General features: G+C 48.5%; 4 protein-coding genes across 4 annotated transcripts; 3 read left to right on the top strand and 1 right to left on the bottom strand.

Moving 5' to 3' along the window:
* Positions 1-1151: 1151 nt before the first annotated feature.
* Positions 1152-2988, bottom strand: N7447_007184 (ubiquitin-specific protease UBP6; the record flags this gene model as incomplete). Its single annotated transcript, XM_057231446.1, has 3 exons — positions 1152-1213; positions 1266-2921; positions 2973-2988. The coding sequence occupies 3 exons, from the start codon at positions 2986-2988 to the stop codon at positions 1152-1154; spliced, it is 1734 nt and encodes a 577-aa protein (XP_057086536.1).
* Positions 2989-3311: 323 nt separating this feature from the next.
* N7447_007183 (actin-related protein 2/3 complex subunit 4 family protein) lies at positions 3312-4150 on the top strand (the record flags this gene model as incomplete). The annotated part of the gene is made up of 7 exons (XM_057231445.1): positions 3312-3314; positions 3365-3393; positions 3450-3515; positions 3574-3624; positions 3686-3992; positions 4044-4088; positions 4142-4150. 7 exons carry the CDS (start codon positions 3312-3314, stop codon positions 4148-4150), a joined length of 510 nt encoding a protein of 169 aa, XP_057086535.1.
* A 1152-nt stretch (positions 4151-5302) lies between these two features.
* N7447_007182 (uncharacterized protein) lies at positions 5303-8174 on the top strand (the record flags this gene model as incomplete). Its single annotated transcript, XM_057231444.1, has 7 exons — positions 5303-5447; positions 5910-6014; positions 6115-6320; positions 6398-6817; positions 6881-6943; positions 7017-7328; positions 7395-8174. The coding sequence occupies 7 exons, from the start codon at positions 5303-5305 to the stop codon at positions 8172-8174; spliced, it is 2031 nt and encodes a 676-aa protein (XP_057086534.1).
* Positions 8175-9926: 1752 nt separating this feature from the next.
* On the top strand, positions 9927-12415 carry N7447_007181 (DUF2461 domain-containing protein; the record flags this gene model as incomplete). Its single annotated transcript, XM_057231443.1, has 8 exons — positions 9927-10485; positions 10538-10653; positions 10713-10766; positions 10882-10901; positions 10959-11029; positions 11131-11333; positions 11970-12110; positions 12377-12415. The coding sequence occupies 8 exons, from the start codon at positions 9927-9929 to the stop codon at positions 12413-12415; spliced, it is 1203 nt and encodes a 400-aa protein (XP_057086533.1).
* Positions 12416-14194: the final 1779 nt, after the last annotated feature.

The raw sequence follows: 14194 nt of genomic DNA, 5'->3' as shown, positions 1-14194 counted from the left end.
TTACGTGCTGGTGCAGGAAATGGGCTGCTACTTACTAGGCACCTGAAGACAAGGTCGCCCATAGCCCTAATATTCCAGGAGAGACCCTAAGTTCCGATGGCATACTTCGTTGCCCGTGATCATTCGCTTTACCATCAATGCCTGTCCAAACATGATGGCTCAATCAGGGGTCATGGGCACCGAGCAGGCCGTAAACCTATATACAGTCATGTTTCATGAGTATTTGCACCCCCAGTACTTTCACCTAATGCTTTTCCTGTACTCTCTTATATCATAGACCGCAAGCTGGAGTTTCTACCATACATCTATGAGCGTGTATGTGAGCTTTCTAGTTACTGCTTATTACTTAAGGAGTTGAATGAAGTTTTAAAAGGCAGAAAGGAAGGTGGCCTGAAGCCTTTCGGAGTACTGGGGTGCAAATACTCATGAAATGCCACTGTATACTTCGTCAGATGCCGGTTTCTTTGGCAGTTTCCAATCAAATGAGCTTCGCAGGTAGGCCTCTTCGCTTTTCGTGAGTGCCCCTGGTGAATTTCAGCTTGACATTCGATTCCGAGAGCCTTGAGTATGCACAGACGTCATTCTCCAACGGACTGGAGATGAAATAGGTGGGTTTATTTTCTCTGTATCGGAAGACCTTTCGCTGACTACCAGCTTCTGAATGGGAAGCGTTCCACCTAACCGGTTAGCATGTCACATTTACCCATTGATGTAGCATACTCAGGCCACTCATCCCCAGGTACACTCAGTTGAGCACTCAGTGATCGGAACCAGAGTGCTTAGGGGATGATCAGGTGATGCTCGATGAGCACCTGGGCAAATAGTCCGTGATCCTAGGTAGAGCCAGGGTACTCAAGGACGTGCTTCGTTTTACTCAGTGATCAAAAAGCGACAATAGCTGAGCCCTACAACTGAAAGGGAAAGGGCTCGAGTGCCAGGGATTATCCGGTACATATGTCGTCGCCGGAAGAAATCTAAAGATCTATGACTACAATGTAGATCATGGCGGGGCATATGACAATAAAACAAATCAATTGGCAACAGTTAAGGCGTTGGAGACGAGCATCATTCATGTTCATCGTTTCTATTCATCTAGAGGCAACCATTTGCAGATTTCTTTCTCATGTGAACAAATGCTAAGGCAAACCCATTTACTCGGATTTAGGCAACTCGATCGCGCGGTAGAGGCAGATGAGAGCAGAGTGTGACTCGCCTATATATGTCATTAGCAATGGCTCCGGGATTGTAGAATGTAGTACACTTACCACCACCCGAAAGAGTCTCGATCTTTTGTGCCTCCACCTCAGTTACTGTGTCATCGTTGAACCACCACCACTTGTTGTCTGCCTCGCGGCGCTTGCTGCCTGTCTGGGGCTCATCCCGCTCCTGTTTCTTGACATATGCCGTGTAATGACCGCTGTCGGCGCTAGCACCCTGGTGGGTAATCACGGCGCGAAGCTCATACAGACCGGACTGATTGGTTCCGCTGTCTCCAGCACCCCGCTGGTTGATGAGTTCTTGGAGCTCTTTCTTGGCAACGCGGATAGATTCCGCTCTTTCTGCTTCGTACTCAGCATCGGTTTTGAAAGTTTCCTCCATCTGGCTATCGCCATCCTTGTCGTTGACTTTAGCCTTGCTCTCCTCGGTGGCCTGCTTCTTCTGCATTGGCTCCACGCTTTCACCTAGGTTGGTCTCTTTCTTCTGACGCTCTGCACGCTCTTCCGCAACTCTTTGGCGTTTCTGGGAACGTTCGACCTCCAGCTCCTCCTTGCGGATCTCACGAACCTTGTCACGAATAGGGATGAGCTGCTTTCGGAGGTCCTCGGTACAGAACTCCACAACATCCAGCTCGGCAGGGAATGTCACCTTGCGCATGATCTTGGCCTTTTTCTGTGTTTCACGCTTCCAGTAAAATCGGACAAAATGCACTGTGAGGTACTTGGGCAGTCGTGCGATGCGGGACCGCTTTTTGTACACACAATTGCGCTCCAAAAGAGGAGAGTTTTTCTCGATTTCCTCTTCGAGGCCAGCCAAAATCCCATCCTGCAGGTGGTTCGTTTCTTTCCCGATATGACAATCAAGTTTGTAAAAAACATCAGAACTTTGACTCGGTTGCTCGCCGAGTTCCTTAGCGGCGGGATCCTGACACTCCGTGATAGATTCAAATTGGCCCGCGAGATATTTATCTACAAATGAGGTGGTAGTGGCAGACTCTCCCTCGCCTTCGGTGATGGTCAACTTAGTCCGCAACTGGTTCAAGATCTGGGAGAAAGCCTCCTCGGCATCCTGTTGGGAGTATCCTTGTCCATTTCGGTCACGTTGGGCGAATTGAGGGAAGACGGATCGGAGAGAATTGAGGAACATCAGTGGAGGAATGCCCTCCTGCGTTTCGGACATTTGCTTGAACAGATCGCGTAGAGAAGCGGCCAAATCCCGAGAACCCCCAAGACCACCAATACCAAAGCTGCTGAGGTCTGAGAGGCTCGACTGTCCAGCTCCTCCACTTGGCCGATACCGCATGAGCTCTTCCTGAAGCTCCGGAACACTCCGCAAGGTTTGTAGGGAAGAGTTGAGGTAGCATGTGTTTCCCAGGTTTTGCAAACCTGCAGGGGTGGCACCCTCCTGTCGTGCTACCTCAGCCTCGGTCATGTCTTCTAGGAATTTGACAGTTTCCTTTGGCCGACCAAGGTCGACGGAGCCTTGACCTCCCGACGGGGTGCCCATCATCATGAACATCTGCCCGGGTTTGGCATTAAGGGACGAAAGAGGCGTATCATCTTTAAGCTGGCCACCTTTGACCAAAACCTTTTGGCGGTCAGGTTCCACACCAGTCAGGGAGAAGAGTTGGTACTTGAGTGTTTCGCCGTTGGATGTAGGATCGAGCTCGACTTCGTGGCGCTTGCCGGCATGTTTGACAATAACTGTGTATCTGTTAATAGTGGTCCAGGAACTACCAATACATCCATACATACTCGGTATAGCTGCCATTTTCAATAAATTTAGAGATGGATGATGTGAGAAAGATAAAGAGCTTGGAAGAGCTTGCGATTGCTGGGGCAAATGGTAAACAGCCTGAGACGAAGCGTGGGGGCTTTCTCACCGCCCAGCTACTATCATCACCGCCCACCCCGACGTCAACTCCTCTTCTGCCTAGGACAACCTGTTATCCAGAGAACTGCCATTCTCGCTCACTGCTTTAGGTCGAAGGGTCCTCACAACGGGCTTATTTCAATTTCTCTTCAACCGACCCCCGACCTTATTATCATCCGTGACGATTGCAGCCTCGTGGCCCGGACAAACACCCCCTCATCATGGTGGGTACAGCTCCAATCGGCCAGCTCGTTCTATACTAATTGATCATCAGAGTCAATCTCTCCGGCCCTATCTCCAGGCGTGAGTTTTGACCTTATGACAAGTATTCAGCGGCAAGCTTCCTAACACTTCACTAGTGTTCGGTCCTCTCTGACCGCGGCTCTTACGATCTCCAACTTCGCTTCTCAGACATCCGAACGGCAGTAAGTCGCCCATGCTGCAAATGTTAAACTTAAAGATGCTAATACTCGGTTCCACCAGCAACTGCCCAGAGATTGAGGCAAATTCGTCGCCCGAGATTCTATTGAACCCGTACGCCTGACCATTAATTCTCCCCAAGGTCGCATGAACAGATGTATTGATGGTTTTCCAGGCTTCACATCAGCAGGAATGAAAATGAGAAGGTGAAAATCGAGCCAAGTTACAATTCTGTACGCATAAGTATCAGAATCAAGCAGGCAGATGAGATCGAGCACATTCTTGTCCACAAATTCACTCGGTTCCTTACCCAGCGAGCGGAATCGTTCTTCATTTTGCGCCGGAAGCCAGTGGAGGGGTATGACATCAGTTTCCTCATTACTAACTTCCACACGGAGAAAATGCTTACCCACAAGCTAATTGATTTCGTGATCGAGTTCATGGAAGAGGTGGACAAGGAGATTTCGGAAATGAAGCTCTTCGTATGTGTGCGGATGCATTGTTTACGTGGAAAGTTACTAACAGCCCACTAGTTGAATGCCCGTGCTCGATTTGTTGCCGAGTCTTTCCTGACACCGGTATGTTTTTATTAAGCTGTCTACCGTTGACTCAATTGCTGACTATCGTTCAGTTCGATTAAATTGCCCAGCGTTTTCTTGTTGATTCCGAATAATGAATGGCCCTGTGTTTCCCACTTTCTACTCCTGTACAGATAGCATAGGCTTGCATTGATTAAGAGAGAATCTTATACCGATGTCCGTCGATCGATGTTTTCTGTCCAGGTTTGACTTGTTCTTTAGTAGCATGATAGACCCTTTCCACCAGCGTAGTACCTCACAGTGATGCTAACCTGTTGTTCTCGTATGGCCTGATTCCTCATCAAGACAGAAACTACCTCGATAGCGCTGTATAGTAATCAACCAAAAAAAAAAGAAGAATCTGCACCAGAGAGCAAGGGCGTATTGACAACAGTACCACAATACACATACCTCCAAGAGCTCATGGCTCAGCATCATCTAACAAGCTAAAGAGCCACCATTAACAGGGCGCATTATATGCTAATAAAAGTGTACTATATAAATTTAAGTCTACACTGGCAATCAGCCGGGAGTGGAGGATAGTATCAGTCCCAATAAAAGTAGGGACTTGAGAAGATGCTTTCTGTACAATACAAAGGTGGAAGGGAGAAGTGCGTGAGGTATAACTAATATATGGGTATAGTGCGTGGGGATAAGAAGAGTGATGCACACGGGTGCGTGGGAGAAGATTGTTTGATGGAAGTTGGCCGACGTGGAAATAATTAGGAGGAACCCGTGGAATCTCTATGAAAAGCGTTTGAGGTGCGTGGCAACGGAAATGATCTCGGATAGAAGTGCGTCGTGTTAAAGCGTACCTAGGGGTGACTGACACAAGAGATGATTCCTAGCCTCGACATTCGAAGAATCATTAAATTTTACCACAAAGGGCAATTTTGAAGAGAACGACATATATAGTACTTTAGCCTACTACATTTAATTTAAAAATATCCAAAAAATTGTATATCATACATATTTATTGAGAAAATAAGGTTCAAAATCGACGATTTTGCAATGGGGGGGGGGGGGGGTTCTGGATTTAGAGTAATCCTCCAGACGACACTCGAGTACCTTCCGAACACGGCGGACTCGTGCGGGCGTCAGCTTAATTCCACGCGTATAAATAGATCTCATCTATCCCCACGCACCCTACCTCGTAAATATTTTTGTTTCCACGCACAATATCTATTTCATCTGCTATCAGTCCAAGCCCTAACATGAGTGAACCATTCAGGCGTATGCCTGACCTTAACGACTGGCAGATTACGATGGGTCTACTTGCAGCTGATATTGGCCTGATGACTCTCAATGATGACGAGACACACTCAGAGCCACATACTGCGACTGCGGCTGTTCCTGACAGTGACTATCCTTCACTTTCTCAAATTTCCGGTTGCTCTCATCTGAGAAAATCGTCCTCTGATTCTGCTTTGCGCTCTCAAACTGTTGATAAATTTTATGTCCCATCTGCTTCTCTTTCTACAACCCCATCCTCATTGGTTTCTTCCCATCATAATCATTCATCTTCCACTTCCACTTCCACCATCCGTCCTGCACCTCTTTCTACAACCCCATCTGCGACTCTAATTGCTTCAACCCCATCCTCATTGGTTTCTTCCCATCATTACCATTCATCTTCCACTTCCACCATCCGTCCTGCACCTCGTTCTACAACCCCATCTGCGCCTCCAATTTCTTCAACCCCATCCTCATTGGTTTCTTCCCATCAGTATCATTCATCTTCTACTTCCACCATTCGTCCTCCAAGACCTGTCAACTCAGTACCTGAGGTCTACCCCGGTGCTTGCAACAACGTGACTGCAGTCTATCCTGCTGTCACCTATCAGCCTCACTACTGGCAATATTATTTTGAGGTCTCACCTCAAGTCTACCACAACGCTGTGAACGTTGCTCCTCAGTACTATCCAAGTAAGTATCTTCTTGCCTCCCTTTGACATGATAGGTTGACCACCTGTACCATCATCATCAAGACTGGCTGGACCCCACTGATAACACCTCACTTCAACAGACGCCTTTGAACCCAACCCTTTCTCACCCAACAACAACAACAACATGGCTTACCCATTTGGGCTGGCAGGGAACACCGATTATGGAGACTTCGAACGCTTCGAGACCTACTCAATTGAGGAACTTCTGCAGCAAGCTTCGATCCCTTTCGGTAGCATCACCGGCATGAACATCCCTCCTCGCGATGGTGTTCTGATGATTTCTAACGTGAGTTTACTTTTCACCATATTCTTCCTGTCAACAGCTGCATTCAATATTCTGTTACTAACAATTCTGATACTCAGATCCCGTACACCGTGACTCGCCAGGAGGTAGCCTCGTTCCTTGGCCGTGGTGCCAACCTGCTCCCATCCTCCGAAGGCTGTCCGATCCATATCATTATGGAACGGTCTACCGGTAAGACCATGGACGTCTTTGTCGAATTTCCAACCAATCAAGATGCACAAGCTACCGTCGATCGCATCAGTAATCACGCCTACGATGCTGGCAGCGCCCCACGTATGGGCAGCCGCCATGTTGACATCGAGATGAGCAGCCCGGCCAAGCTGCTCAAGGCTATTTTTCCCCGGGCGAAGTGCATTTTATGGGAGGACGGAAAGCCTGTTCAACTCCCCAACAAAGATAGTTGGTCCACTGGTTTCGATGGCTTCCTCACTGATGAGGAACTGTTTTGCCTCAGTCGTCTTGCTGAGCAACCCCACCGTGTATGTCAAACTTCTTTTCAATTTTCTTCACTTTCACGTCACTGATGTTCTAACAACTTGCAGAGCGCATTTGCTAGCAAGGTCCCCCAGCGATGCTACGAATCGTTCATTACTACTATCTGGAAGGTAAGTCAATCATCGTCCTACATCTCCGTTTGCCGTTGCATGTCGTGCTAATATTCTTTGTCCTATCGTATAGTTTCCGTGGCAGGCAACTCATCTTTACACCGTTCACCACCGAAACGCTCTTTTCAAGACTCTTGGTACTTTTATCAAGACCCTGGTGGAACGTATGCAGAAAACAAACACAGTTGGTCTGGACATCCGCCTTCTGAACGAGTTGGTGCATGCAGGAATCTGCTGTCCTGCTTTCAACCCTCGCATGAAATACTGCTTTGCCTGGTGGTCGGAAGATATGAGAGGAATTGCAACATTGGATCATGACTGGTGCCTCTATTTCCCATTCGACACCATGACCTATGTTCCCGGACATCCCCCTACAACTATCCAGGTTTGAAATTTTGCTGAGACATTGTTTTCTTTCGCGGGGCGCTAATTCGTTCTCCAATCGCTATAGTTTTACGCCTACCTCATGTCTCACGGTGTTGTTCTGCGCACCGAGAATGATGGTCTTATTAACAAGCACACTCATCCCGAGATAGAGCGGATTTTCGGAAGATTCTGGTTCGAGTGGCATGACGACGCTGCCCGCGCCACCATTTACAAAGATGCAATCAACTACGAAGCAAGCGTTCTTCGAAAGTTCATAATTACTGGATACCAGCATCTGCATAAGAGAAATACCAGCATTTCAACCATTGGCACTGCCCCTGCGTCCTCGCCAACCCACAGTACCACCTCGTTTGACAGCGAGCGTACTATCTCGGCCTCTCGCACTGCCTCGATGAACCCCGGTACTGCCTCTCGGGAAGGCTCTACCATTTCGACTGCCCGCGACATGACTGGCAGCGTCGAACGGGGTGACAACTGGAATATCCCTGGTAGCACCCGTGCTAGCTCTCAGCGTCTTGATGCTGATCAATATCTGTCGGATACCCCCACTCGTCGTGCGCCCCCGTCAGTCCGCCCTTACCGTCCCCCACACCAGCGGGACGTCTCCCAGAGCGCCCACAACTGGCGTATGCCCCGAGCTGAGGATGCACCTGCGGCAAGCTCGAATGAGAACCAGGGTCCTGTCCGCCCTGGTTACCGCGCTCCTCATGCGACCGCACAGAACGTGCGGTCGTCCTCTGATCCCTTCGCGCCGGGCCCTCCGGTTGCTCCCAGCAACCATCGCTCCCGCTCTGACGCCGCCCACCTGTCCGCTTCTGGGTACCGCAAGCCCTCAAAGAAGTGAGCAGGCTTGGTAGACACCTCGGACCAGTACTTCTCATTTCGAGATACTGATCAATAAACACGGTAACGTGTTTTGTCTTCCTCTGGTTTTGCTTTCTGGTTTGTGCGGTCTCTCCCGGTTCTTTCTGCTTGGATGTATGGAGACATCCATTCAGATTAATTCAGAAACCCCTTGTCTCCCTGGCGCTTGCGCCATTTACGAATTTTTCCCAGCGATATCGAACCAACCACGGCGTGCTGCCCTTTGAGGTGTGCTTGGCCGGGTTGGGGGATTCGCTGTGGATCAATTCAGATTACTTTCAGTTTTGCCTGGCTTTAATGTCACCTCCAAAGTGAGGGCACTAGCTAGTTGTTTGATTTAGCTTTCTTAAACCCCTTTGCTTTCAATTCTTTTTGCTTTCAGTGTATTTTCATTAAGCGTTGCTTTTGCTTGTTTGTAGACTAGGTATCTATCCGGCAACATGCATATAGCAGGACACCTAATGTATGGTTAACTAATCAGGATACTCTTTCAGCAGCATCTGTTTGTGTCCGGGCAATTGCCGAAGTCCACAGTGCTTGACCAGGTCTGACTTCTTACTCACTATCTCATTTACTCATATAAATGCCCTTATTCCGAGCTACTATTCCCCTGATTTACCTTCTGTCTCTTGATCTTGATGTAGGAACTATGGATCTATCAGACAAGAATCTGACCACCTATCACGGTCGGTCCTGATGACACACCTACCAGCACTTGCCGGCGAATCTCAACACATACATTTGTGACCAAGCTGTGGGAGGGTAGACCTTGACTGCTAACGGCAGAGCCCTCATTACCACGACAGCAAATCATCGACCTTTAACAGAGACCAAACGAGCGCCGGCTACAACACCGTTGAGGAGATAGGGACACAGTCGAAACAAATGGGACTAGGTGTGAGGAAGTCTGACTGCCATTCAGTCAAGGACATCGATCGATACCAGCTGAGTTGTTGGGGAGATTATATTGGATTAGTGATGCCGAGACACGGCTAACACTTCCCGTTGCAAGATATCACAAACCCCTTCAAAGTGAAGACGAGATACACCCAGATTCTCACGGGAGAAGCGTGCTAGATAAAATAAATTGCCTCGATCTGTTTCAAGCGTCTTACCATCGCTGTATACCAAGCAAAGGTGCCTATCCTACAAGTTTAATACCCAAAATCATGGGCTTAGTATTTGGAGCAAGGCGCGAAAGACATACCAGGGTCCAGGGCATGAGACAATATAGGACAGCATAAAGTGTGTTTTGGGCTCTTGGTGATGTCAACGGCCTTCTGCGACCCCTGCAAAGACAGCAATATGTTGAGCACAGCTACTAGTAGTGGGTGGCCCGCCCAAACGACCACCGATATCGCATATTAAGTCTCATCGGTTCCGTCACAGATCGAGATCGGAATATATACTGGACATATGATTGGACAAGATGTCTCCAAGGCATTTACATGGGGTTCGATATGTCAAGGTAGACTTGATACATCTGAGGGGGGAAAACGAAAAAAACAAGGGCGCTGGTACTAAAAGCGGAGCCATTAATTACCGCCGGTTTTTAAGGCATGCGGGCCCTTTTTAATTCAATTTACCACTTTTGTCATCTACAGTATTTTGCTTGATTTCTACTTGTCTTGATTTCCAGGTTAGCGACAAATTCGGAAAAATACAGGCTCAAAACATAGAAGGGGGGAAAAAGACACTGAAGTTCAATCAAATCGATTCTATTCATCTAAATATGCCACGACGGTCCTCTCGACCTGATCCTGTGTCGCCTGAAGCGCCTGTGGCGCCAAAGCGACGCGCTTCAGCTAGGCTGTCCGCCGCCGAACCGGAGGTCAAACGGGTCAAGTCAAACGTCGACCTGACCCTCCGCCAGGCAAAGTCCACGACCAGCAAGAGCAAGTACTTCGAGCCGGAAGACTCCGATGAGCCTGACTCGGAGTCCGATGCCTCTGCGGGGGATTCCTCTGGCTCAGTGTACGAGGAAGTAGAGGAATCCCCCGCAGAGGAAGTGGAGCCGGAAGAACTCTTCGACACCGACGAGGACACGAAGAAACCCCACGCCAGGGGAAACCCACGACAGAGCACCAGCAGCGGGAGCGACCCTATGAAGGGTAAGGAACTTTGGCGCGAGGGCGTCAGAGTGGGCCTGGAGCCTGGACAAGAAGTTATCATCGCAAAGCCCAAGGCCCGAGACGCGGGGAAAACCCCGTACCAGGATGAGATTCTGCACCCCAATACCAGGCTGTTCTTGATCGATCTAGCTGATAACAATGACCGACAATGGCTCAAAGGTGAGTAGCATATATAAACCCCAATTATCGAGTGGCTGGTTGACTTGCGCAGCCCATGATCCGGATTACAGAGCGGCAAAGAAGGACTTTGAGACATTCGTCGAGTCCCTCACACCGAAGATTGCAGAAGTAGACGCTACCGTCCCCGAGCTTCCTGTAAAGGACCTGGTAGGCTTGCGAATACTCCTGTCTTTTATTTGTGCCCGACGCTCACAATTTTGCCCCAGGTATTCCGCATCCATAGGGATGTTCGCTTCAGCAAGAACCCACTTCCGTACAAGGTAGGCTATCTCCCCCAGGGTCCCTGTCGTTAAGCCCGTCGCATGTTTGTGTGGTGGGTGTACATGTGGTACTGTGGGCTCGCTAGATGTGCTTATACTGACTCAAGATGTATAGACGCATTTCTCTGCTGCCTGGTGAGTGTTAATGTTCGATGTCATTTTAAAAGACACAAGTCACTGAACATGGTGCAGGTCTCGAACTGGCAAGAAGGGTCCATACGCAGCATACTATGTCCACTTCCAGCCAGGCTCTTGTTTTGTTGGTAGGTTGTCCCCCGGCTGGTATCCACTGTCGCCGTCGCCATCGTCGCACTGCCTTCCCTTTTGCAATGTTAATTCATTGCGACTAACATGTTGTGTGTAGGCTGCGGGCTATGGAACCCCGAGTCGGAGCCACTTGCACTGCTGCGAGAGGACCTCGATGAGAACTCGGCTGGCTTAAAGGGAGTACTCCGGGCGCCGGAGATGCGTCGCGAGTTTCTGAAGGGAGCGTCCGATGATGACGATGCGGTTGTGGACGCTTTTACACATCACAACAGGGAGTCTGCTCTCAAGACGAAGCCAAAGGTATGAAGTTTTCTGTTCTTTATTCCCCTTGATCCCATTGTGAAGTATGTGGTCCATTGAGACCGGCTTTACTCTTGCCCGTCATCATCTTGTGGTTCGGTTGCATTGTCAGCTGTTTGTTTATTATTTATGGACTGGGACGCGAAAGTCTTGGAGACAGGGGCACGAGGTTTGCCATCGAGGTTGCATCTATTGTCCGATCGGGGTTGGTCCTGGAAACGGAATTCATTTCCTTCATCAAGGGCTTGATGGCAATGGCCTCAGATCATGGAACCCGGGTGGATCTCTCTAACCAAGAGACTCCCTGATCGGACAGGGTGCAACGATAGCTCAGAGATGAAAGAAACCCGGGAATGACAGATCAAAAGAACCCAAGAGTTCCAACCGTCCCTGCTTCAAATCATCAAATGTGATATGGAAGACAGGGGTTACGGGAAAGTCAACCCGTGTTTTGGACCAATTTTTGCTCCCGAACCACAACCATGGAACCCAAGAAAGATCAATTTGGCAGACTCTTAATGGGGAAATCGCACTTGCTAGAAGGGGATATGTTCTCACGCCGTCGAGTTTGGTTCCATGGTTCACATTCGCGCCAGGCTCCACGTATCAGGATTTTTTTACGGCTGACACACCTAGGGTTACGAGGCAGATAACAAGAACATCAAATTGCTTCGACTACGCAGTTTCACTATTGGAAAGCCCATTGCAGATGATGAACTCACTGGAGATGATGCTCAAGAGAAGATTACGGCTTTAGTGAGAATCATGGAGCCTTTCGTAAGTTTTCCAATCCCCGATTTCCATATCCCGCCGGTTTTGCCCCCTCTTGACTAGTCTGTTTTCCCTTCTGAGCTAGCCACTTTGGCAGTGTTAGCCGTCCCTTTTACTCCGTACCCACCGCTAAATCAGCACTGGTGTCACTGGTTTTTTTTTTTTCTTTTTTTTTTCTTCCGCTTTGACAGGACCGAAAGGGTTGTGGGACAATAACCTTTATATTGTACATATATTTTGTGCTGACCGCTGACCGCTTCTTTCTCGAACAGGTGACGTATCTCAACAGTGTGGTGATGCCCGATCAGTGATTTGGGACAGGCTACCCGCGCCTATTTGGCAGACAGGAGGGGGAAGAGAGAGATCAATCTGTTCTGTTTTACCTTTGACTCTTTTACTTCCTGAGGGTGGGATAAGAGTTCAACATTTGAATGCTGTATGAAATTGTTTGTATTTGTTACCTGCCTAGTATTTATCTATCTTATTTTTCTCATTCAAACTGCCTTGGCTCGGGTCTTTTGTCTCTTACAACTCTCGAACTTGAAACCGGCATCCCCCACCTTGACGCCTCCTGCACATGGCTTCTTTCGTCAGTCCCCGCCGCGTTTCCCGGAATGCTACTGCAGGCCTAGCACTGGCGCGGAGCCGAATAACGTTACCTAACATTCGCTCTGCAGTAATATCACCTCTAGCACTGCCGCACTGTTGCACCCTGCATACTACGCGGACAACACTCCAATTTGAGGCATTACTACTGCATTTCCCCTCAACATGATACATATACAGTTTTAGACACTTCGATGCAATCCTGCTAACCCCAACACCCAATGGCTTCAAACCCCCTCTCATGCACTATGCAATCTAACCTTTTTTTGCGATCTCTACAACATAGTGCAAAAGAACAGAGATTTTCAATTTTTAATCAAGTACCTAGTTGACGCGCATGATATCGCCACCACAAGCGCCCGCGTTCGGCCCGTTGTCGGGCATGTCCGCTAGGCTAACCTTGGGCCTGCAGGCAATGTGGATTGAGACCGGGTAGTTCTACTCCGCCGTCCCAGATTTTGGGCTCTGGGATGAGCACCTTCCTTCTCTGGAATAGACTCCATTTATTTGACTGGGTGGTATTGTTTTGTTTCTTCATAGTGCATCCTGAATGTGTTTGGTATGCATTACGGAGTTTTGATTCTTGATGCTCTTCATTTTGGGAGTCCACGGGTATCGGCCCATGTCTTGGGCATGTGTCCACTCGATACTATGCTGTCTGCGATGTGGATAGTTGGGCAGCTATATGCTGGGCTGTGTTCGGTGTAGTATATTGCCATGGATCTTCACGTATCAAAACCAGGATTGTCATTCCCACTAGTACCGGGAACTGGGCCCCGAAAACGCCATGGCATGGTGTTGCTTGCACATCACAAAGAACTTTTCATGTGGTATTCGAGAAATTGATATGGGGGACACACCGATTTGGACGCTCAGAGAGTAAGCTGATACATATGGTTTTGTAGACACTTGAGACACAAAGCTCAAAGTGCTGAACTTGATAAGTCACTAGATATACAAAGAGAAACATGAAAAGAATAGAACATGCTAAAGTATCGCGAGATATAAAGTGTTACTTTGAGTTCTTTGAGTCTCTGGGGATCTTTAGGGCTATGCGTTTGCGGATTACGGAGGTTCTATACTCCATCTCCGTGAAAACGCTAACTAATCTAGATATACTTTCCGGATCGAAGTCTGAATTCTCGAAACACATATCAGATCTACATTCGATCGCCTAGGGGCCGACAACATACATAGGTATACACTTGACGTTAAATGTTAACTAGGGTAGAAATAATCACATGTTACAATTTGTCTTGTTTGTTCACGCTGCATCGACAGGCATGATGTTTGTTGACTTGGGAACTACCAATTAACCCAAACACAGGGATCAAGGTAGACGCCTCGGCGTGCGGGGATCGACCTTTAAAACCTTGAGAGAGTCGGTCAATTTTATGAGGCATCCGCAGTCGAGTGATACCGATGCCCTAGGTGCATTTGTATGCAGATCACAACGCACAATCCAATCTAACCAAATAGCACCT

Source organism: Penicillium robsamsonii, assembly GCF_028829455.1.
Source record: "Penicillium robsamsonii strain IBT 29466 chromosome Unknown utg000003l_segment0_segment0, whole genome shotgun sequence".
Classification (NCBI taxonomy): Eukaryota; Fungi; Ascomycota; class Eurotiomycetes; order Eurotiales; family Aspergillaceae; genus Penicillium; species Penicillium robsamsonii.
The sequence above is the reverse complement of the archived record's forward strand: the minus strand, read 5'-3'. Positions and strand labels throughout refer to the sequence as shown.